Source organism: Arabidopsis lyrata, assembly GCF_000004255.2.
Source record: "Arabidopsis lyrata subsp. lyrata unplaced genomic scaffold ARALYscaffold_6, whole genome shotgun sequence".
Lineage (NCBI taxonomy): Eukaryota > Viridiplantae > Streptophyta > Magnoliopsida > Brassicales > Brassicaceae > Arabidopsis > Arabidopsis lyrata.
In genome coordinates, this window is record NW_003302550.1 from 22,478,214 (window position 1) to 22,498,849 (window position 20,636).

General features: G+C 34.3%; 4 protein-coding genes across 7 annotated transcripts; 1 reads left to right on the forward strand and 3 right to left on the reverse strand.

Annotated features, from left to right (window-relative positions):
- Nucleotides 1-2,196: 2,196 nt before the first annotated feature.
- Nucleotides 2,197-3,123, forward strand: LOC9308774 (putative F-box protein At3g23950). The gene has a single exon (XM_021021538.1). The coding sequence runs from the start codon at nucleotides 2,197-2,199 to the stop codon at nucleotides 3,121-3,123; it is 927 nt and encodes a 308-aa protein (XP_020877197.1).
- A 3,237-nt stretch (nucleotides 3,124-6,360) lies between these two features.
- On the reverse strand, nucleotides 6,361-9,314 carry LOC9308775 (calcium-dependent protein kinase 31). 2 transcript variants are annotated; one of them, XM_002874763.2, is made up of 8 exons: nucleotides 8,594-9,314; nucleotides 7,918-8,061; nucleotides 7,681-7,833; nucleotides 7,421-7,533; nucleotides 7,168-7,335; nucleotides 6,934-7,061; nucleotides 6,743-6,842; nucleotides 6,361-6,651 (listed from the first exon to the last, which is right to left on the reverse strand). In XM_002874763.2, exons 1-8 carry the CDS (start codon nucleotides 9,150-9,152, stop codon nucleotides 6,562-6,564), a joined length of 1,455 nt encoding a protein of 484 aa, XP_002874809.1. In that variant the 5' UTR covers nucleotides 9,153-9,314; the 3' UTR covers nucleotides 6,361-6,561. The 2 variants fall into 2 exon arrangements, with proteins under 2 accessions (XP_002874809.1, XP_020878718.1); XM_021023059.1 differs by having other exon boundaries at nucleotides 7,681-8,061; nucleotides 8,594-9,255.
- Nucleotides 9,315-9,456: 142 nt separating this feature from the next.
- On the reverse strand, nucleotides 9,457-12,689 carry LOC9310877 (calcium-dependent protein kinase 22). 3 transcript variants are annotated; one of them, XM_021023060.1, is made up of 8 exons: nucleotides 11,369-12,689; nucleotides 11,044-11,187; nucleotides 10,833-10,967; nucleotides 10,485-10,594; nucleotides 10,241-10,408; nucleotides 10,018-10,157; nucleotides 9,820-9,919; nucleotides 9,457-9,737 (listed from the first exon to the last, which is right to left on the reverse strand). In XM_021023060.1, the coding sequence occupies exons 1-8, from the start codon at nucleotides 11,940-11,942 to the stop codon at nucleotides 9,651-9,653; spliced, it is 1,458 nt and encodes a 485-aa protein (XP_020878719.1). In that variant the 5' UTR covers nucleotides 11,943-12,689; the 3' UTR covers nucleotides 9,457-9,650. The 3 variants fall into 3 exon arrangements, with proteins under 3 accessions (XP_020878719.1, XP_020878721.1, XP_020878720.1); XM_021023062.1 differs by having other exon boundaries at nucleotides 10,018-10,145; nucleotides 10,833-10,997; nucleotides 11,041-11,187; XM_021023061.1 differs by having other exon boundaries at nucleotides 10,018-10,145; nucleotides 11,369-12,461.
- A 312-nt stretch (nucleotides 12,690-13,001) lies between these two features.
- LOC9310878 (calcium-dependent protein kinase 21) lies at nucleotides 13,002-16,447 on the reverse strand. The gene is made up of 8 exons (XM_021023058.1): nucleotides 15,569-16,447; nucleotides 14,912-15,055; nucleotides 14,679-14,831; nucleotides 14,318-14,430; nucleotides 14,003-14,170; nucleotides 13,747-13,874; nucleotides 13,505-13,604; nucleotides 13,002-13,422 (listed from the first exon to the last, which is right to left on the reverse strand). Exons 1-8 carry the CDS (start codon nucleotides 16,278-16,280, stop codon nucleotides 13,336-13,338), a joined length of 1,605 nt encoding a protein of 534 aa, XP_020878717.1. The 5' UTR covers nucleotides 16,281-16,447; the 3' UTR covers nucleotides 13,002-13,335.
- Between the last annotated feature and the right edge of the window lie 4,189 nt (nucleotides 16,448-20,636).

Consider the following 20,636-nt stretch of genomic DNA (forward strand, 5'->3'; position numbering starts at 1 on the left):
CATTGTCAATTTTTGGCTCATATTATCCATTTATTCGTTTTATTTTTATTATTTCCGCTCGTCGGCGAGAAATTCTCAAATCTCTCTATTTCTTTTATTATATTTTTCTTATTTTTGCTTGAATTCTTTTTTCTTTCTCCATCTCTCCCTATTTTTTCCCTATCTCCATTTCTCCCCTTCTTCAGACATCACCACCGAATCTCACTACTCTGACCCACCACCACAAATGAATCTCACTACTATCACAATCACCACCACCATCAATACCGAATCTCGCCACTGTTATCGCTTCTTCTCCCCTTTCCCCAACTTCTCTTACTACTCCAATTTCTTTATCTTCTCTGACATCAGGCCAAACCTCTCCGACAACAACTCTAGTCTATGCCCATCGCCGTTCATAATTCTTAATTTGCCTCTATTGCCATATATTCTTTGGGTCTGAATATCGCATGCTATTTTTAGAAAACCATCGCGATTCACAGTGTTTGTTTTTATAATTAACATGATATATTTACAACAAATGATAAATGCATGTAATTTTTACATGATCATATTATTTTTTTAAATCACCCAGTCACCACCTCCGTAATCATCAATCACCACCATCATCACCATCATAACAATCACATGCTACTCCTATTTCTTTCAGTATGACATGCTATTTTATTAAATGACATTGTTGGATGCCTCTATTTCACCTTCAGAATTCTAATATTTATTTATTTTTCCCAGATTTTTCATGTTATTAGTATTTATTTCATGTTTTTTTCTCCAAATTAGAATGCGCATTTGTATGTTTATCTTTTATTTCATAGCCATTTTGAATTTTCACATATCTGGAAACTAACGTTTCTAGAACTTTTTTTTAACTCATGGCTATTTCCTTAATTATTTTTGAGTCAAATGTTAGTTACTTATATTATCCTAAACATACTTTATAACCCAAAAAAAAAAAGTTTTACCAGTAGAATGAAGTTAAAACAACGGTGGTGTATGAAGAAATTAGTTTGAATGGTGAAAAAATATGAGATAACTTATTGTTTATAGAAAGGTGATAATTTACAATCTATTTTCTTATAGGAATAATACCTTATTGTAAAATTTACTTAATCCTTTTTTATTTTTTTATTTTTTTTTGTATAATTAGTAACTTATAAATAAAATGTTTAGCATAATTTTATAATTTCTATTTTTGTGGTAAATATACATATAATTTCTTTATATATACATATAGTTTTCTTACTATGATCTAACTGTTTAAATTTATAATTTCGTTATAATTATCTGTTAACAATTTTGAAGTTGTTAAAAACAAAAATTTTGGTTGCTAGATGGCAAAATATCTTATGGAAATATACTTACAATTTCCTTATAATCAGCTTTTTACATTTTAAAACTCTTTACATTTATAATTTTCTTATAATTATTTTTTAACCTTTTTTTAGTAAAAAGGAAAATTTATTTGACATATGGCAAAATCTGAGATCAAAATATTTGACACGTGTCACGATCTCGTGAGTTATTAACTTTGAAAACCATACTTTATATAATAAGATAGTAAACATTATGAAAACAAAATTTAAAATTTGTAGTTCTTATGTTAAGCTTTGATTTTGTCGTTTACAAGTTGAAGAGTTCATTAGACTTTCAAGAAAATTATAAACCGGAATGTCAGAACCCAATAACCGGGTTCACCTTCCTACTGAATTTTACAACGATTAAACGTTGTCGTACTGAGACATGTAAACGGCAGCGGCTTAGGCCGTTTCGTACGACTCATCTTCGTCACCGGATATATATAATCATAAATCCCCTGGATCTTGTTGGATCGAAAATCAAGAATGGAGAAGAAACCAAAACAGAATTTGGTGCTGCTGACAGAGGAAGCATTGAAGAACATCTGGGCTCGATTTTCATTGAGAAGCATCGCTAGATTCAGATCAGTCTGCAAAGAATGGAAATTGTTAATCGATTCTGACATCTTCCGAGATCACTACTTGTCTCTCAACTCTTCCTCATCCTCAGTGTCGTGGTCAATCATGAACAATAAGAACAAAACAGAAATCGTCGGGCACTATCGATGCAAGAGATGGGGAATTACCAAATCCTTAGGATCTTTCATCACGCGAGACCGCAGTGAGAAAAACTTGTGTCTTGAGCAGCACGGATGGAATTGTATTGGTTTACACGGAAACTATGGAAGGAGCACCAATGTATCATGTCGGAAACCCGCTGTTGCAACAATGGGTTCGAATCCCTTTTCCTCCACATCTCTTCGTTTATGATCTCGTGAGGCTACAGGGGAATCGGTATTTTAACGACAATGGACTTGTCACAAAGATGGAAAAGGGTATTGCCGTGGGGTACACGGTAGTCTGGACTTTGGCCTCTGGTGGAGTATCTAAAGAACTCACCTTTTTGATATATTCCTCTGAAACAGGATTGTGGATAACCAAAAAGGTTAGTTGTCGCCGTAGCTTGATCTGGTCTAGACTAGCGCATTCGGTTCCTTTAAACGGGATTCTTCACTGGCTTGCTACGATTGATAACTCCTCTTTAGATGCAAATTATGTTGTAGCTTATGATTTCTATAATGGAGGAGGTGATGTGTGTCCTATCATACCTTTTCCTGATATCCAACAATTTCAAGAGACTCGGCGTTTCAAGAGAACACTAACAACGTCTGCTGGATTTGTGGTCTATTGCAACATTTACAGTGATAATAATGGAGGAGAACGTGCGATCAGGGTTTGGAGGCTGGTGTCTACGAATGAGAATCTTAATTCATGGCAACTCTCATGGAAAGTCAATACCAAGGGTGACGTTGATTATTTCCCTGTGGTCATGCATCCTATAAATTTTGATGTCATTTACCTGTGGAGTTGGAACAAGAACGCCCTCGTCTTGTTTAATTTGAGGACACAAAAGTATAGTCTTCGCAGAGAGGCAAAGAAGAGCAAGTCTATGGATGGTTGCATCTTGACATTCAGCAACTGCAAGGAGTATATGGACTTGATCTATCCCAGTTTCGTCAATAGTATGCTCCATGGTTCTCACTATCTCTTCTTTTCACAGTACGTGCTCCCACGTTGGCTAAACCCGCTACCTCGGCTTTCTTCTTGATTATGCATGTTTATCATTTGCCTCTTTTTTTTAGTGTTTTTCTTTCTTTATGATACAAGTATGCATTGAGAGAAACCATATTTATTAGGGTTTTTATTGCTCTTTTGTCCACCTAATTGGTCAACTTCTCTCATATTAAATTGTGTTCATGCTTCATCAAAGAGCAAAGATTGTGTGGAATTTGACCATTTAGTTACCAACTGAGTCTTTAGAAGCAAACCACTCTTCCAATGTCCCATTGGGGTCTTGATTACTCTAATCTCAATCTGATCACAACCTCCATTGTTGTTGTAATACTTCCAAAGCTTCACTTTGCTCCACGCATCTCCTCTCTCTCTTTTGGCTCCTCCACATTCCTACCAAAGTGAAGCTTGGTAAAGAGGATTTCGCCATCTTGCCGGCTGCCGCCCATATGAGATGCAGATGATGATGATGATGATGACAATGACTAGAGTGCAAAGAGACTTCCCATTGTATTGTTTTTAACTTGTATGATCACAATTTAAATAGATTCTTGTAAAATGGATCTTTTTGGATGTAATATATATGACCAGTGTTTGCATCCATTACAAACGGAACAAATGGGCCCAAAATTTTTAAAATTATATTCTTTTACATAAACAGGCCTCTATAGTTTAATTTTTTTTAAATAGGGCAAAATATTTAAAAAATAGTCCCAAATTTAACCAATAATTCAAAAAAATCTAAAAAAAAAATTAAGTAAAAAAAAATCCAAATTTTTTTTTTGTCCAAGGATCCAAATATATGTTGGGCCGGGGCTGATCACTATTGCCTTGTAACAACGGAAGATGAGGGCTAGTGACATTAAAACACTTGGTAAATGAAACAATTTCATCACTCAACTTGTTTGTCACCCACACCGCAATGTCCGTTGATACTTCTTGACCACCAAATTGTATATCTTGTAGTAATAAAAAGAGTCTATCTCCATTGAAACCGCATAATCCTCCAGTATCCGGCAAACGAAGACAAACACAAATGTTCTTGAACGTTTCTATGGAGTAATCAAAACTTAGAATAAAATATTCATTCTTTTCACTTTTAGCAATCCAATACATATTACCCTTCACTGACACACCTTTGCACCGAGTATGTACATCCCCATCGAACTTAGCACCAAGAGTTCTCCATGAAATAGACTTTATTCTATAACCCTTCGCGGTTTATATCCATAACTAAGTAAGATCCTATTACAAATAGGCCCTAGATGTTTCTTCTTTTTGTAACAATAGATCTCTAGTTTCTTAAAGTTTTAAAATTTACCCTCTTTTTCTATAAGACAGTCTAAAATACTTTTTTTTAAAAAAATTAGGCTTATGAGATTCGCTTAGTCACTCTAAATGTCAGGGCTAGCCCTATTTAATGTATCTATAATCTATATATATAATGGGAGAGTCTTCTCTCCATATAAGCTATCCACATCATCATCCACCTAAGCATGCATCTAATTAAAAATTAAAAGTCAAAATTTATTTAAAATGTTCATTCAATACATACTTATTTTTACTTATTGTTATTTATGATTAAAAATATTTAAGTTATAATACAAATGAATTAATATTATAAGTAAAAAAAAAAGAAATATAAATTTATACATAATAATATAATTTGAATCTATATATATAATGGGAGAGTCTTCTCTCCATATAAGCTATCCACATCATCATCCACCTAAGCATGCATCTAATTAAAAATTAAAAGTCAAAATTTATTTAAAATGTTCATTCAATACATACTTATTTTTACTTATTGTTATTTATGATTAAAAATATTTAAGTTATAATACAAATGAATTAATATTATAAGTAAAAAAAAAAAGAAATATAAATTTATACATAATAATATAATTTGAATTTTAGCGAGAAAATGTTTAAGATAAATCATATTTAAAAACTTATAAACATTTCAGTTTTAAAATTGATATATTAAAAATCAATATGATGGATATTTCTAAAATTGTATGAAAGTTGAAAGATCATACATTTATTAGCTTTAAAAAAAAATATAGTAATGAATCATGACATATTTAAAAATCAATATGTTGGGTATTTCTAAAAATTGTATGAAAGTTGAAAAGACATACATTTTTTAGATATATAGTGAATTAGTGATTAATCTTATGACATATTAGTGATGAATCTTATGACATATTACTAATATATAGTGAATTAGAGATATATGATATATCTTATGACATATTACTAATTAAAATAATAGTTGATTAGTTTATAAATTATAGTAAACAAAATGTTAAAATATAGCTTGATAGTATCGTGTATAATAATTGAAAACAAAACTAAAATAAAATTATGTATACTTTTAATTTTTAGCTTATCAAAAATACAATATAAAGTTTTATAAATGCAATTGATAGTAATACAAACACTATGCACTTATTAAAACTATAAAATATTATTTTAAAAATATCAAATATAGGTAGAAAGAGCACAATTACAACATTAAATTTAATAAGATAGAAACAAAAAATAAAAATAAAAATAAGAGAATATAAAAATATCGGAATTGAGTGACAAAATTATTCTCAGAAAGCTAAATTTCTAAAGAGAAAGACAATATATTAAAAATAAGATATAATTATATATATATATATATATATCTTTTCTTTTTTGTTTGTAAATACAATAGATATAAATTGATGACAAAAAAAAAAGATATAAATTTGGAAAAGATAAACCAGATTTAAAATAGAGATCACACTTGAGTTTCTAGAATTATAAAAGAAAATGTTATGCATAAGAATTCATGCACTTAAAGAGAAAATATATAATGAACAATCATAGGATACTAAGTCAATACAAAAAAAAAACGTTTAATATATGTAGTATATTATAAGTAGACGTGTAAATATATATAATTATCACTTATAACATTTATATTATATATATAACCGTTTTTACCAATAGAATTACATATAGTTTTCAAACAGTATTGTAATAAAAAATATGTAAAATAATGTAATTTACAAAACTATAACAAAATTGAGTATATATTATTAAACCCACGCATCGCGTGGGTCCATTTCTAGTAAAACCAAATTGCGGTGTAAGAGAGATCTATCCACTCTCAGTTTCAAAATCTTGATTATGGTGCATTGGTGTTTAAGATTGATTGCCCACAATTTTGATTATATTGTTATTTGCAACACCTATTTGCTAAAAAAATCGTATTATATATTTGTATTATTAAGGAACAAAGTACCAAAAGAATGACTTTTTAAAGTGATTATACAAGAAAGTGCATTACTTCAACTTACAAGAAGCCAAAGACAAGACTAGAGAGTTTCAACACATCAAACTAATTAATTAATCTCACTTTGATTTTCTCCGGTTTAGCTCTTCTTCCTAAACCGTTATTATGGGTTACACTTTACACACAAGAACAAGAGCATACTATGATTCACTTGATTGGAAGAAGCTCCCCTTGTGGCTGCAAGTTGCTGCCACTTCTCATCATTGTGCGGAATTCCTCAAAGTTTATTTTTCCATCCTGTAACAGAGTTCATGTTCATCACTTACAAGGATTTAAAAAAACCGGTCTAAATTAATGTTTCATGTTTGAATGTATTGGACCAACTTACATTATCGGTATCTACTTCGGTTATGATTTGTTTGATGCTACCTTCATCTCCCACGCCATGCTCCTTCATCGCCATCTCCAACTCTTCCTTCGTTATGTGCCTATTGTATAGACAAGCATTTCACATTTTAGTTCAAACTTTTTCTCGCAAGAACATTATTCGACTGATAAGCAAAAGTGGAAGAAACTTACCCGTCGTTGTCTTTGTCAAAGTGTTGGAATGCTTTGTACACCTGATCATCTCGATCCAGTTTATATCTATGCATCGTGGCAGAGATAAACTCGTCTATGTCGATTGTTCCATTACCATCCACATCAGCCTGAGAAGTTATCATTATGTGTTACAAAGTTATATTTTCTTTAAAGATTTTGGATTCAACAAGTACTCAACAAATGGCGAGTTAAAAGACAGTGATGATAACTCACGGCTTCCATGAGTTGCTCCACTTCGGTTTTAGAGATGTTAGATCCAAGTCTAGTTAGACCTGTTTTGAGTTCTTCAACAGTTATTGTGCCACTTTTGTCGGTATCAATGTTGGTGAACAGTGTTTTAAGACCTTTGATTTCCTCTTCTGATAGACTTGCTGCAATAACCTGCAAATCAGATACACATCATAACCGATGCTTCGTACACAAAGATAGGAAGAGGTAGCAAGAATCGGGAATGGTTACTCTTTACCTTTAGAGCTACCTTCTTAAGCTTGTTCATATCTCGAAATTGCTTCAATCGGGATAAAACAACGCCATCAATAGGCTTATCCGAAGCTTCTCCATCTTTCATCCAAGGATGTCCTATATACAACAAGGAGATTAGTAAAGCATTACAAAACAAGAACAAGAACAAGACTTCAAGATTCACATAGTGTCATTTGTAAAAGAGAAATGATATATTTGTGTTGGCTCTAGAACAATCAAGAAAAGAGAAATAAAGGAACTTACGAAGAACCTCTGCAGCAGAGATTCGTTCCTTGGGGTTTCTAGTAAGCATCTTCATGACAAGATGTTTTGCCTTCCTATCTATAAGAGGCCATGGTTCGCTGTGGAAGTCGATTTCGGCACTCTTAATCTCATTGAACATTTTTGCCTCAGGTTCTACAATATACATACAATAGATACATATAAATAACAAATCAAACACCAAGAAGAAGAAGAATCCAGTTAGCTTAAAGTTTGAACCTGTCACAAAGGGAGGTTTGCCGCAGAGTAGGATGTACAATATAATCCCTGCACTCCAAATGTCGGCTTCTTTCCCGTAATTTCCCTGTAACACTTCAGGAGCAACGTAGTAAGCACTCCCAACGCAATCCCGGTATACTTCTCCTGTATTTGTTGGTTTCATAAAAAATGCATCAAATCAATCACATGAAACTAAGAAACAAACTATCTGTACAACAGAAGACAAATATAACCCAATTCTTGATACTTAATGTATGATTCACCAAATCCAAATCTCTATGCATTTGAACAAAAGTAACCAGATTTGCTTATGACTAAAGCAAACTAAAGAGACAATCTTATAGATTCAAACATTAACATACCAAATCCAAAACTACCAAACTATTAGGATCAACCTTTAAACTCAGTTTTGGTCCCATCTCTATGCATTGGAACAAAAGTCACCAAATTTTGCTCATGACTAAAGCAAACAGACTCAAGGTTTTCCATACAATCATATAGAATCCAAGTCTCTTATGCATTAGAACAAAAGTAACCAGATTTCTCATGACAGAAGCAAACTAAAGAGACTTGTGCAAGACAATCTTATAGTTTCAGAACAGTTATATACCAAATCCAAAACTACCAAACTACTAAGATGATTCTATCAAAGATCTTATAGAATCCAAAAGCTCACCTTCTTGGATGAAGACAGAACACCCAAAGTCAATAGCTTTGAGCATAGCATTGTCATCGGTACTCGAGAGCAAGAAATTCTCAGGCTTTAGATCACGATGCATCACACCCATGTAATGGCAAATCTGCACAACATTCACAATCGGTCTAATGATTCCAACAGCATCTTTCTCAGAGTAAAACTTGTCAGCATTGGACAAAGCTTCGATCTTTTTGAACAATTCTCCACCACCACAAAACTCCATCACAATATGTACAGAATCTTTGTCCTCGTAAGCTTTCTTGAACTCGACGATGTTTGGTTCTCCAGACAAATGCTTCATAATACGAATCTCTCTCTTCACGGCTTCTTCATCTTCTTGGTTCTTTAGATTCGTCTTGAGAATGGTTTTGCAGGCGTAAGTCTTACCAGTTGACTTCTCAACGCATTTTCGAGTTATACCGAATTGGCCTTGACCCAATTCATCACCGAGGATGTAAATCTTTGTGATGTCAACGAATGGTTTCTCAAGAATGGTTCTTTTTGATTGTTTTAGGTTCTTACTGCTGTAGCAACCCATTTAATCTGAGTTTGTAGAAGATGATTTTTGAGAAGAAGAAGAACCTCTGATTGTCTGTCAAAAGAGTAAGATTTTGGAAATGAGTTTTGAATTTTTTTTTTAGATGAAGAACTCTTCACATTAAAAATAAAATATTGGTCTTTGGATATTCAAATTGGTTGTTTCTTTTTATAATTTGACTTAGTCCTCGAAGACTTTTGCTGTGTTTAGTTTTTACTCAATTATTTATCTATATAATTTTGGTAGTTTTTACAACATTAAATATTGCTCTTAAAAAAATTATTTTTAAAGTGGATAGTGAAAATTACAAGAAAAAGGATTAATGAGCTTTTTCAAGAAAATTACAAGAAAATGGGATTGGTTACAACTTACAAGAAGACATACAAACATACTTTCAGAGAGATAAACTACTCTCATCTCTGTTTTCGCCGGTTTAGCTATGATTTTTTCGGGTTTAAGAAAACCGCTTTTGGTTGAAACAAAAACAGAGCTTTATGATCAATGGACACCAAGAAGTTTCCCTTGTGGCTGCAAGTTGCCATTTCTCATCATCGTACAAAATTCTTCATAGTCTATTTTTCCATCCTGCGCAAAATTCATTACAAGATTCAGAACCGGTTTAATGTTAAACCGGGGAAATAATGAACTTATGGAGAGAGCTATATACATTATTTTTATCGACTTCTGATATTATTTCTTTGGCATTAGCTTCATCTCCCATACCATGCTCTTTCATGGCTATCTCCAATTCATCCTTAGTTATGTACCTATCGTATAAACAAGCCATTCAAAATTAATGTTTTTAACATTTTCAAATCTTTAATTCTCTTGACACATAAATGATTGATTCATCAACTTTACTTACCCGCTGTTGTCCTTATCAAAGTGTTGGAATGCTTTGTGCAAATGTTCATCTCGTTCCAATCGGTGTCTTTGCATCGTTGCTGAGATAAACTCGATGTAGTCTATTGTTCCATTCCCATCAACATCAGCCTGCATTTTTTTCTTTATCATTATGTGTTTCAGATTCTTTGTTTTTTTGAGATCAACAAATGCAGGTAAAGAGAGATGGCTTATGATACACTCACGGCTTCCATGAGTTGCCTAACTTCAGTTTCAGAGAGTTTAGATCCATGTCTATTCAGCCCGGTTTTGAGTTCTTCATAAGTGATTGACCCGTTTTTGTCGGTATCCATATTCTCAAACATGGTTTTAAGACCTTTGATTTCCTCTTCCGATAGACCCTCCGCGATAACCTGCAAACCAAACACACAAATCACTATCCCAAGTTCGAACGATAATTTCATAATCTTGAAGCTACTTTTTTTTTACCTTAAGAGCTAGCTTCTTAAGCTTGTTCATTGCTCGGAATTGCTTCATACGTGATAAGACAACATTATCAATAGGCTGATCTGGAGCTTCACTCTTCATCCAAGGATGTTCTATAACCACAAGGATTGTTAGTTAGAGACAACCATAAACTCAGCACTCACATTATAGACAGAAGAAGATAAAGACTTCAAGATTCACATAATGTCATTCTAAACCCTAAACAATGGACTAAATGATGATTCTACAAGCTTCTTTTGGAACTCACATCTTCTGTCTCCCACCCACCAAACACTAACAATCATGTTTTCAATTTAAATGTTTCAAAAAATCACAAAGGGGCCGGCTTACCAAGAACATCTGCAGCAGAGATTCGTTCCTTGGGGTTTTTGGTGAGCATCTTCCCGATAAGGTGCTTCGCTTTAAAAGTTATCAAAGGCCATGGTTGGCTCTCAAAATCAAGCCTGCCTTCCTTAATCTCAGCATCTACAATACAAGAGTAGACGCAATTACAGAGAAGAACACATCTCAAGGTATTTAGCTTAAGCTTTTAGCCTTTTACCAGTCTGAAATGGCGGTACGCCGCTGAGTAAGATGTATAATATAACACCAGCACTCCAAATGTCGATTTCCTTCCCATAGCTTTCCTCTAATACTTCAGGAGCAATGTAGTATTTACTGCCAACAATTCTCTCTAAAGTTTGCCCTGTAATTGTTGAAAAAATGAATCTATGAAACAAACTTACTAAAAATAGTATACTTGAAAATATGATCAAATCTTGAATTCTAATGAGCTAATGATTGAAGCAACTAAACAAGCTTATAGATTCCAAACTATCAAAGGCCTGAAATGATTCACCTCAAAGATCAAAATCTTTTTGACTTACCTTCTTTGATGTAAACAGAACACCCGAAATCGATAGCTTTAAGCATAGCATTCTCATCTTTACTAGAGAACAAGAAGTTCTCAGGCTTGAGATCACGATGAACAACATCCAAAGAATGACAGATCTTCACAGCATTCACAATCGACCTAAAGATTCCAGCAGCATCTTTCTCAGAGTAATAGCTATGAGACTTGACCAAAGCATCGATCTTGTCGAATAACTCACCACCACCACAAAACTCCATTACAATGTGTATAGAATTCTTATCCTCGTAAGAACCTTTGATCTGTACGATGTTAGGTTCTCCTGAAACATGATCCATGATTTGAATCTCTGTCTTGACAGCTTCTTTCTCTTCTTCACTGCTTAGAGTTCTCTTAAGTATGGATTTGCAAGCGTAACTCTTTCCTGTTGAATTCTCTTTGCACAAGTATGTTGTCCCGAAGTTACCTTTGCCTAGTTCGCCTTCGAAGCTATAAAGCTTCTTGATGTCTTCCAATGGCTTCCCAAGAATCGTCTCTTGCTTTCCATCGATATCAGAAGCTGTTAGGGGTTTACTTCCGCAGCAACCCATGAATCTGTGTTGGGATTTTTGTAGGGTTTTAAGAAGATGAATCGAAGAGAAGCTGAGTTTTGAATTTTTGTGATGAACATCTCTTTGGCTGGAGTCATATAAGTAAATGGTGAATTTGTTGTATTGGTCTTTAAATATTCATAATTTATTTTGGTCAGTTTAATTACTTACTTATTATTAGTCCTCGTGTCCTCGAAAAATTTATTAGACGACTTTTGTGTATTGGATTGAGTTTGGATGAGTTACAAAAATATAATATAGATTTCTTTATATTTATTGTATTGGATTGAGTTTGGAGGAATTATGAAACTAAATATTTATGTATTAAAAAATAGATTATTTTAATTTATTGTATTGGATTGAGTTTAGAGGAGTTAAGAAACTTTAATATAGATATCTTTAATTTATGTATTAACAAAATAGTTTAAAACCTATAGACTACAGTTTTAAAATTATAAACCAAAATTAAAATCCGACAAAAAAAAAACCAAAATTAAAAAAAAAAAAAAAAAAGTATTCTCACAAATGTAAACCCTAACTTCTCTAAGCTAAAATTTTAATCATAAAATCTAAACACAAATGTTAAAAAAAAAATGGTTTAGTTTCTTGATCGTTCTTAAAGATGATGAACTTCGGGGTTAAAATCAAAAACCAAAACTATAAAATGTAGGATTTATGAGCTGGAATTTGAGTTGTATTTATTTAGTTGTATTAATAAAATACTGAATTGGTCTTTAAATATTAAAATTTATTGTATTGGTCATTGGTGTTTTTTTTGTCAACGGTAATATTGGTTCTATAATATTTTAACGATAAACTTAGTCTTACTGTAAATTTATATTATTTTTTATTGACAACCGGCTTACTAGACTACATTAAATTAGAATGCTTCTTTCGTGCATTCCACGTATATTGAACATCCAGCATTCCAGCTAAACAAACAGATAACCAAATAATAAACTCTTTTGTTAAAATATTCCAAACCTTTTTATAGGTTAAAATGATACAAAGCATGCATGTGACGTTTATAGACCAATAATATACGATTAATTATCTAAATGATAAAAATATAGCAAAAGATTTACTCTTTTAAAGTCTTCTTCATAAGGATTAAGAAGGTCCTCAAGAAAATTACAAAAGAAAAATGAAGAAGTGGATTTGTTATTGTTACAAAGAGGTAAGACATGACAGTATCCCAAAGTCTTAAACTCAGTTTCCAGACTAACTAAACAGAAGGATAAATAAATCTGTCCAAACACAGAGAAGAAAGGCGAACATTTTGAGACAGTATATCAACGGAATCACCTCGGTTTTCCCCCAGTTTAACTCTTCTCTCCGGGTTTAAGAAATCGCTTTCGGTTGATAAACATATTTGGGATCTATGCCTTCTTGATCAATGGAATGGAAGCAATTTCCCCTGTGGCTGCGTGGTGCCGCTTCTCATCATCGCGCAAAATTCCTCAAAGTTTATTCTTCCATCCTGTAATAGAGTTTATTACAAGGTTTCAAGAACCGGTTTAATGTTTGAGATGTTGGCTTACATGTTAGAGAGTGTAACTTACATTGTCGGTATCAACTTCGGATATAACTTCTTTGATGCTAGCTTCATCTCCCATTCCATATTCTTTCATGGCACTTTCCAACTCATCCCTAGTTATGTGCCTGTTGTATTACCAAAAGCATTAACATTGATGCCTCATAATAGTTGTACACATTTGAATTTGATTATTTGAATCTTGATTCTCTTGACACAAGATATGATCAATGGAGAGTGATTCGTAAACTGCAAATGCAAGAAACTTACCCGCTGTTGTCTTTATCAAAGTGTTGGAATGCTTTGTATACATGCTCATCTCGATCTAATTTGTATCTATGCATTGTCGCAGAGATAAACTCGTAGTAGTCGATTGTTCCATTACCATCCACATCAGCCTGAGAAGTTATTATCATGTGTTTCAAGTTTTCACCTTTTTAAGATCTCGATTGTGAAAAAGTTGTAATCAAGATGCTGAAGATAGGTTATAAAAAAAAATGGAAAAAAGATGCTGAAGATAACTCACAGCTTCCATGAGTTGCTTAACTTCAGTTTCAGAGAGTCTAGACCCAAGTCTAGTTAGCCCAGTTTTTAGTTCTTCATAAGTGATTGTCCCGCTTTTGTCGGTATCTATATTCGCAAACATGGTTTTAAGGCCTTTGATTTCCTCTTCCGATAGACTCTCTGCTATAACCTGCGCACCAAACACACAAATCATAACCCGAAGTTCAGGAGTCGGTAGATATGAGACGTTTCAATTGATTAGAGAACACAAAGATATGCAGAGGGGATATGCACAATTAGTAATAAAGAAATATAATTTTTTGAGCTACTTCTTTACCTTTAAAGCTAGCTTCTTAAGCTTGTTCATTGCACGGAATTGCTTCATACGAGATAACACAGCGCTATCAATCGGCTTGTCCGGTGCTTCTCCCCCTTTGATCCAAGGATGTTCTATAAACCATAAGGATTGCTACATATTAGTAAAGAATTACTAGTTAGACTAAAATCAAAGACAAGAACAAGATTAGACTTCAAGAACACCAGTGTCTTTTTAAGACCTATACAATGGACTGACTATCTCATTCTGGTGTTGTGCCCATAGAATGTATATTTAAGCCTTCTAAGATGGAATCTTTAATTAGATTTCATTAGATCACATAGAAATTGGAAAAAAAATACTGGTATTTACATTATCTTACCAAGAACCTGTGCAGCCGTGATTCGCCTCTTCGGGTCTTTGGTTAGCATCTTCCTAACAAGATCTTTTGCGCTCTCAGATATAGAAGGCCATGGTTGGGTTTCAAAATCAATTTCACCTTTTATAACCTCATCGAATATGCCTTTCTCATTTTCTACAACATAACATATAATTATAGATCACACCTCAAGAAGAAAACAAATCAATGAATTTGGGTAGCTTAAAGGATTTTACCGGCCCAAAAAGGAGGTACACCGCTGAGTAGAATGTATAAAATGACACCTGCACTCCAAATGTCGATTTCTTTCCCATAACTTCGCCTTAATACTTCAGGAGCAACATAGTAAGCACTCCCAACTATATCCCGGTAAACTTTTCCTGTTCATTTCACAAACATAGCATCAAGCATATTAACATAAGAATCAAAATAAACGAAAATGTTATAGTTCACAATATCATGAAGATCACAATCTATACAATAAGACAACATAAACCCGATTCTCTTACTAAAGAGCCTTGAGCCCCATCCCTATGCATTGGAACATACATACGTCATAAAGCAAAAAAAATGCAGACTTTCGATACTAAAAAGATTTGTGCAAAACAGTCTTATAGAACCGAAACATTAATAAACAAACTCGCATCCAAAACCTATCAAACACACTCATATATCATTACGCTAAAGAATAAGATCAACAGTCTCATTGTTACTCGAAAACAAGAAGCACACGTCTACTCAAGCTTGAGATCACAATGCAATGAACTACCCAACTCCTAAGATGATTTTTTATACTTAAAGAGACTAGTGCAAAACAATCTTATAGATTCAAAACATTGACATACCAAAGCCACCTAAAATGATTCTATCAAAGATCAACCTCTATAGCTCACCTTCTTCGATGAAGACAGACAACCCGAAATCGGTAGCTTTAAGCATAGCATTCTCCTCTTTACTCGAAAGCAAGAAATTCTCAGGCTTAAGATCTCGATGAACCACACCCATAAAATGACAAATCTGAACAACATTGACAATAGACCTAATGATACCAGCAGCAGCTCTCTCAGAGTAATGACCTTGAGCTATAATCCTATCAAACAACTCACCACCAGCACACAACTCCATAACCAAATGCACAGACTGTCTATCCTCATAAGCACCTTTAATCTCAACAATGTTTGGTTGTCCAGACAAATACTGCATTATCTGAATCTCTCTCTTCACATCTTCTTTATCTTGTTTACTAATTAACTTCCTCTTAAGAATCGATTTACAAGCATAAGTGTTCCCAGTCCCAATCTCTTTACACATATACGTAATCCCAAATTGACCTCGACCTAATTCTTTCCCCAAGCTGTAGAATTTCCTGATGTCTTCGAAGGGTTTACCTAATATCGTCTCCGGATCTCGAACTGAGATTGGGTTTGAAGACGGCGTTGAAATCTGTTGAAGGATTGGTTGATTCATGGGTTTGGGTGTTGGGGTCTGAGGTTTACGATGCTCAGGGACTTGATTAACGACATGGGTTTGAACAGGATTGATCGGAATTGTTCTTTCTCCGCCGTCGTTTTGAGTTTTCCGGTGTTTACTACTGAAACAACCCATTAATAAAGGAGGAGACTTTCTTACTGGGTTGAAGAAAAAGATGAGCTTGAAGGATGATTGGAAGAGAGAAACCCAGATCGGAAAATTTTTAAAGATTGAGGAAGAAGAAATTGACTTGTGAATGTTTTGTTTGACTGGAATTGGATTAGTATCTATCAGTGGCGTCAATTTCTGGAATTGGAACTGTTTAAGTAAATTGTCTTTGTCAATTTGCTGAAAATACTCGGACAATAAATAAATTAATTATATTTTAAAAGACTTACATTTTTCAAAGGAATTTATGGTGAAATTTTTTGAATATTTTGTTCTAGAAAGGGAAATTCCTTTTTTTTGTTGGAGACAGTGTACAGAATATTTAACTTCATAATTAGAAAAGTTTTGAAATTCGAACTGTCAATAGTATTTTTTCTTTTTTTTCTCAGCTGAAAATATATATCGAGGTCTTAAATTGGGCCACTATAAAGGCTTTACTTAATTGGCCCATATACAATATTAAATCTTCATTTGCGATGGCTGCTGTTGATGAGTGATGATGAGAGAAAGATAAGTGTATTTTGTTTTGGACAAAGAGTTTTTCCAAGATTGTTGTTATGAAATCGTGAAGGAAAAGTAAAAACAAATATTGTAGTAAATAATATTATATACATAAATCTAGTTTAGTAATATAAGAACACAAAAGATTATGGAATAACTCTCTTTTATTAGCCTTAGAAATTACTCAAACTAAGCTCTCAATCTCATAGAGTTAACCACAACTTGGTACCTCTATTTATACAAAAATACTTTGACATATTCCTAACTCAAATAGGACTTGTTAGATAACTCCTAATATAATTATTTTAGATAACTCCTAGAATAATAAAGCTTTATCTCTTTAGTAACTTGCTCTTCAAGTTACCTAACCTTCAAGCTTACTTCCAACAATCTCCTCCTTAATTAAGCTTGAAGTCTTCTTTCATCACATCTTGAACTCCAAGTAGCTCCCTTATTTCTTTAAACTTGATTCTACCAAGCGCCTTAGTTAGAATGTCCGCTCTTTGCTCATTTCCCGGAACATATACCACCTCTATGTGCCCATTCTCAACACACTCCCTTATAAAATGGTATCTCCTATGTATGTGTTTACTTCTACCATGGAACACTGGATTCTTTGTTAAAGCAATGGCGGACTGGTTGTCGATTAGAACAGTGACCTTCTCACAAGGCGTTCCAGCGATTTCACTTAACAAATCTTGAAGCCAAATGGCTTGTTTTGCGGCTTCATTTCCTGCCATAAACTCTGCCTCACAAGATGACATGGCCACTACATCTTGTTTCTGCGAACACCATGATATAGGACTTTCACCAAGATAGAAAACATGGCCCATTGTGCTCTTACCATCATCCGGGTCAACGTTATGACTACTATCGCTATAGCCTAACAGTTTTGGTACTTCTTTGCTCCGATTATACACCAATCCAAGAGTTGTTGTCCCTTTCAAGTACCTGCTTCATTGCCACGGCATGAGGTTCTCTAGGACTTTGCATGTATCTACTCAAAATTCCCACACAGTATGACAAGTCCGGCCTGGTGTGAAGAAGGTATCTAAGACACCCTACATTCTTCCTATACACCGTAGCATCCACTTCCTTCTCATGTTCTGATTTTGACGCCTTTAGACCAATTTCCATAGGAGTGCGAACTGCGTTACAATCTTTCATACCAGCTTCTTCTAGAATCTTGAGAGCATACCTTCTTTGATTCAAAGTTATTCCTCCATTGTGTTGTAAGACTTCAATTCCAAGATAGTATGTCAGCTTTCCTAAGTCACTCATCTCAAATTTGAAGGACATCTCTTCTTTGAACTCTTTAATGATATGTAAGCTTGTTCCCGTGACAAAAAGATCATCAACATACACTGCTATCACTAGAAGATGTTCCTTAGTTTCTTTGCGGTAAACGGATGGCTCTTTTGAACATTTTTTAAACTGCAGTTCACAGAGAATGCTGTTCAACTTATTGTTCCATGCTCTTGGAGCCTGTCTTAAACCGTAAAGTGCCTTATTGAGCTTGTATACCTTATCCTCGATTCCCTTTTTCTCAAATCCCTATGGTTGGCAAACGTAAACTGTCTCCTTTAGTTCTCCATGCAGAAAAGCCGTCTTGACGTCTAAATGGTGTATTTCCCATCCATGGGATGCTGCAAGATCAATGAGTAACCTTATCGTTTCAATTCGTGCCACTGGAGCAAATACTTCCTCAAAGTCCACTCCGTATTTTTGCACGTATCCTTTGGCGACAAGTCTAGCCTTATACTTGTTGATACTACCATCGGAGTTCTTCTTGAGCTTGAAAACCCATTTTAGACCAATTGGTTTTGTTCCTATGGGTAAATCGACAAGATTCCATGTCTTGAATTTCTCAATAGAATTGATCTCATCTTCACATGCTCTCATCCATTCTTTAGTCTCTTTTGCTTCATGAAAACTTCTTGGCTCATCATTTAAACATAAGAGTAGTACTTCACCTTCTTCTTCAGCCATTAGAACGTAGTCTTCAAGGTATTTAGGCTTTGTGATTTCTCTCCATGTCCGCCTCAAGACTGGTGGCGTTTGAATATGAGTATCCATACTCTCTGTTTCATGATCAAGAAAATATTCAGCTCCTCCGTCATTATCATTGTCGCAGCTTTCAACACTTTGCTGCTCTGTTTCACTACCCTCCCCTGTTTCACTGTTCTCAACTGTTTCTTCAATGCCATGATTTCCAAAATCTCCAAGAGTAACACTAAAGCTTTCGTTTCCCCGTTTCTCTTGATTGTTAGCGTTCCAATTCCATCCCTTAGTCTCATCAAAAACAACATCTCGGCTTACCACAATTTTCTGGTTTTGTGGATCCAACAATCGATATGCTTTAGATCCCGGCTCAGTACCTAGATGAACAAGCATACGTGATCTATCATCTAGCTTTTTCAAGTGTGGTGTCTCCACTTTTGCATATCCAATGCATCCAAAGACCCGTAAATGTTCAATGTTTGGTTTTCGGAATCTAAAGCCTTCATAAGGAGTTTTGTCCTTGACAGATCTTGTAGCAACTCGATTCAAAAGGTATGTTGAATGCCTTATAGCTTCTCCCCATAAGTAGTTTGGCACATGCATATGTTTCATGATACTTCTTGCCATCTCAAGTAAGGTTCTGTTTCGCCTCTCCACAACTCCATTTTGTTGAGGAGTGTGAGGAGCTGTGAGATGCCTCTTTATACCATTGTCTTCACAAAAAGAATTAAACTCTTGAGATACAAACTCACCCCCTCTGTCAGTTCTGAAAACTTGTACCTTTTCTCCTGATTCTTTCTCTACTAGACTCTTGAATCTTTTGAATTTGACAAAAGCCTCATTTTTTTCTTTCAAGAGAGTTGTCCACATGTATCTAGAATGATCATCAATGCGAACAAAGATGTATCTGTTACCTGCCATTGTGCTTGGCGTTATTGGTCCGCAGAGGTCTTCGTGTACAAGTTCAAGTCTCTTGCTTACCCGATAAGAAGTTGATTTTGGAAACACTTGTCTCACTTGTTTCCCGAGTAAGCATGAACTGCAAGTTTCCTTTTCAATTTGTATCTTTGGAATTCCCTCAACAAGTTCCTTTTGCATCATGTTCCTTATAGTCTCAAGGTTTACATGTCCCAATCTTGAGTGCCACATGCTTGAATTGCTTATCGTTGTTAAGTAGAGACGTGCGGTATCCTTTAAGTTCATTCTGACCTTGTATAAACGATTTTGTGATCTGTTTGCTTTAACAATCAACTTTCCCTCTTGATCATGCATTGTAAGAATGTCTCCTTTCATTCTTATATCACACCCGGATTCTGTAGCTTATCCTAAGCTAATGATATTACTTCTCAACTCCGGAATGAAGTAAACGTTTGTCATTACTCTTGGTTCACCGTTTCTGTCAACAAAGGATATTGATCCTTTTCCTTTTATATCGATTCTTGAATCATCACCAAAACGTACTTTTCCAGTGATTGAGTCATCAATCTTTGTAAAATATCGTCGATCCCCTGTCATGTGATTGCTAGCGCCGTTGTCAAGATACCAAATATTTTCCTCTCCAGTATTTGTTTCAAAGTTACTAGGAATGAAGTTCTTCTCATTCAAAAACACTACTTCATGTATTAGAAGTTCATCTGCGTTTATCACTGTTATTGGTTTCTTGAGCTTCTTGTAACTTGAGCAACCTATCCGGACAATTTGAGGCATAATGACCTATTTTATCACACCTGTAACAAGTGATTTTAGATGTATCCCTAGACTCAATAAATCTTCATCTGCCTCTTCCTCTGGAGTTGAATCTACCACCTCGTCCCCTGTTTC

Bases quoted from the DNA above. Each gene is read 5' to 3' on its own strand.
- LOC9308775 (XM_021023059.1), bottom strand. From the start codon at position 9,152: ATGGGTTGCTACAGCAGTAAGAACCTAAAACAATCAAAAAGAACCATT. The intron at 7,534-7,680 runs GTAAGTTCCTTT...TGTTGTATATAG, and splicing joins CTCTGCTGCAGAGGTTCTTC to GACATCCTTGGATGAAAGAT. The intron at 7,336-7,420 runs GTAAAGAGTAAC...TCTGATTTGCAG, and splicing joins TTAAGAAGGTAGCTCTAAAG to GTTATTGCAGCAAGTCTATC.
- LOC9310878 (XM_021023058.1), bottom strand. From the start codon at position 16,280: ATGGGTTGTTTCAGTAGTAAACACCGGAAAACTCAAAACGACGGCGGA. The intron at 13,875-14,002 runs GTGAGTTATCTT...ATAACTTCTCAG, and splicing joins TTAAGCAACTCATGGAAGCT to GCTGATGTGGATGGTAATGG. The intron at 13,423-13,504 runs GTAAGTTACACT...ACTCTATTACAG, and splicing joins CCGAAGTTGATACCGACAAT to GATGGAAGAATAAACTTTGA.
- LOC9310877 (XM_021023062.1), bottom strand. From the start codon at position 11,942: ATGGGTTGCTGCGGAAGTAAACCCCTAACAGCTTCTGATATCGATGGA. The intron at 11,188-11,368 runs GTAAGTCAAAAA...CAACAATTACAG, and splicing joins TTCTGTTTACATCAAAGAAG to GGCAAACTTTAGAGAGAATT. The intron at 9,738-9,819 runs GTATATAGCTCT...AATTTTGCGCAG, and splicing joins CAGAAGTCGATAAAAATAAT to GATGGAAAAATAGACTATGA.
- LOC9308774 (XM_021021538.1), top strand. From the start codon at position 2,197: ATGGAAGGAGCACCAATGTATCATGTCGGAAACCCGCTGTTGCAACAA.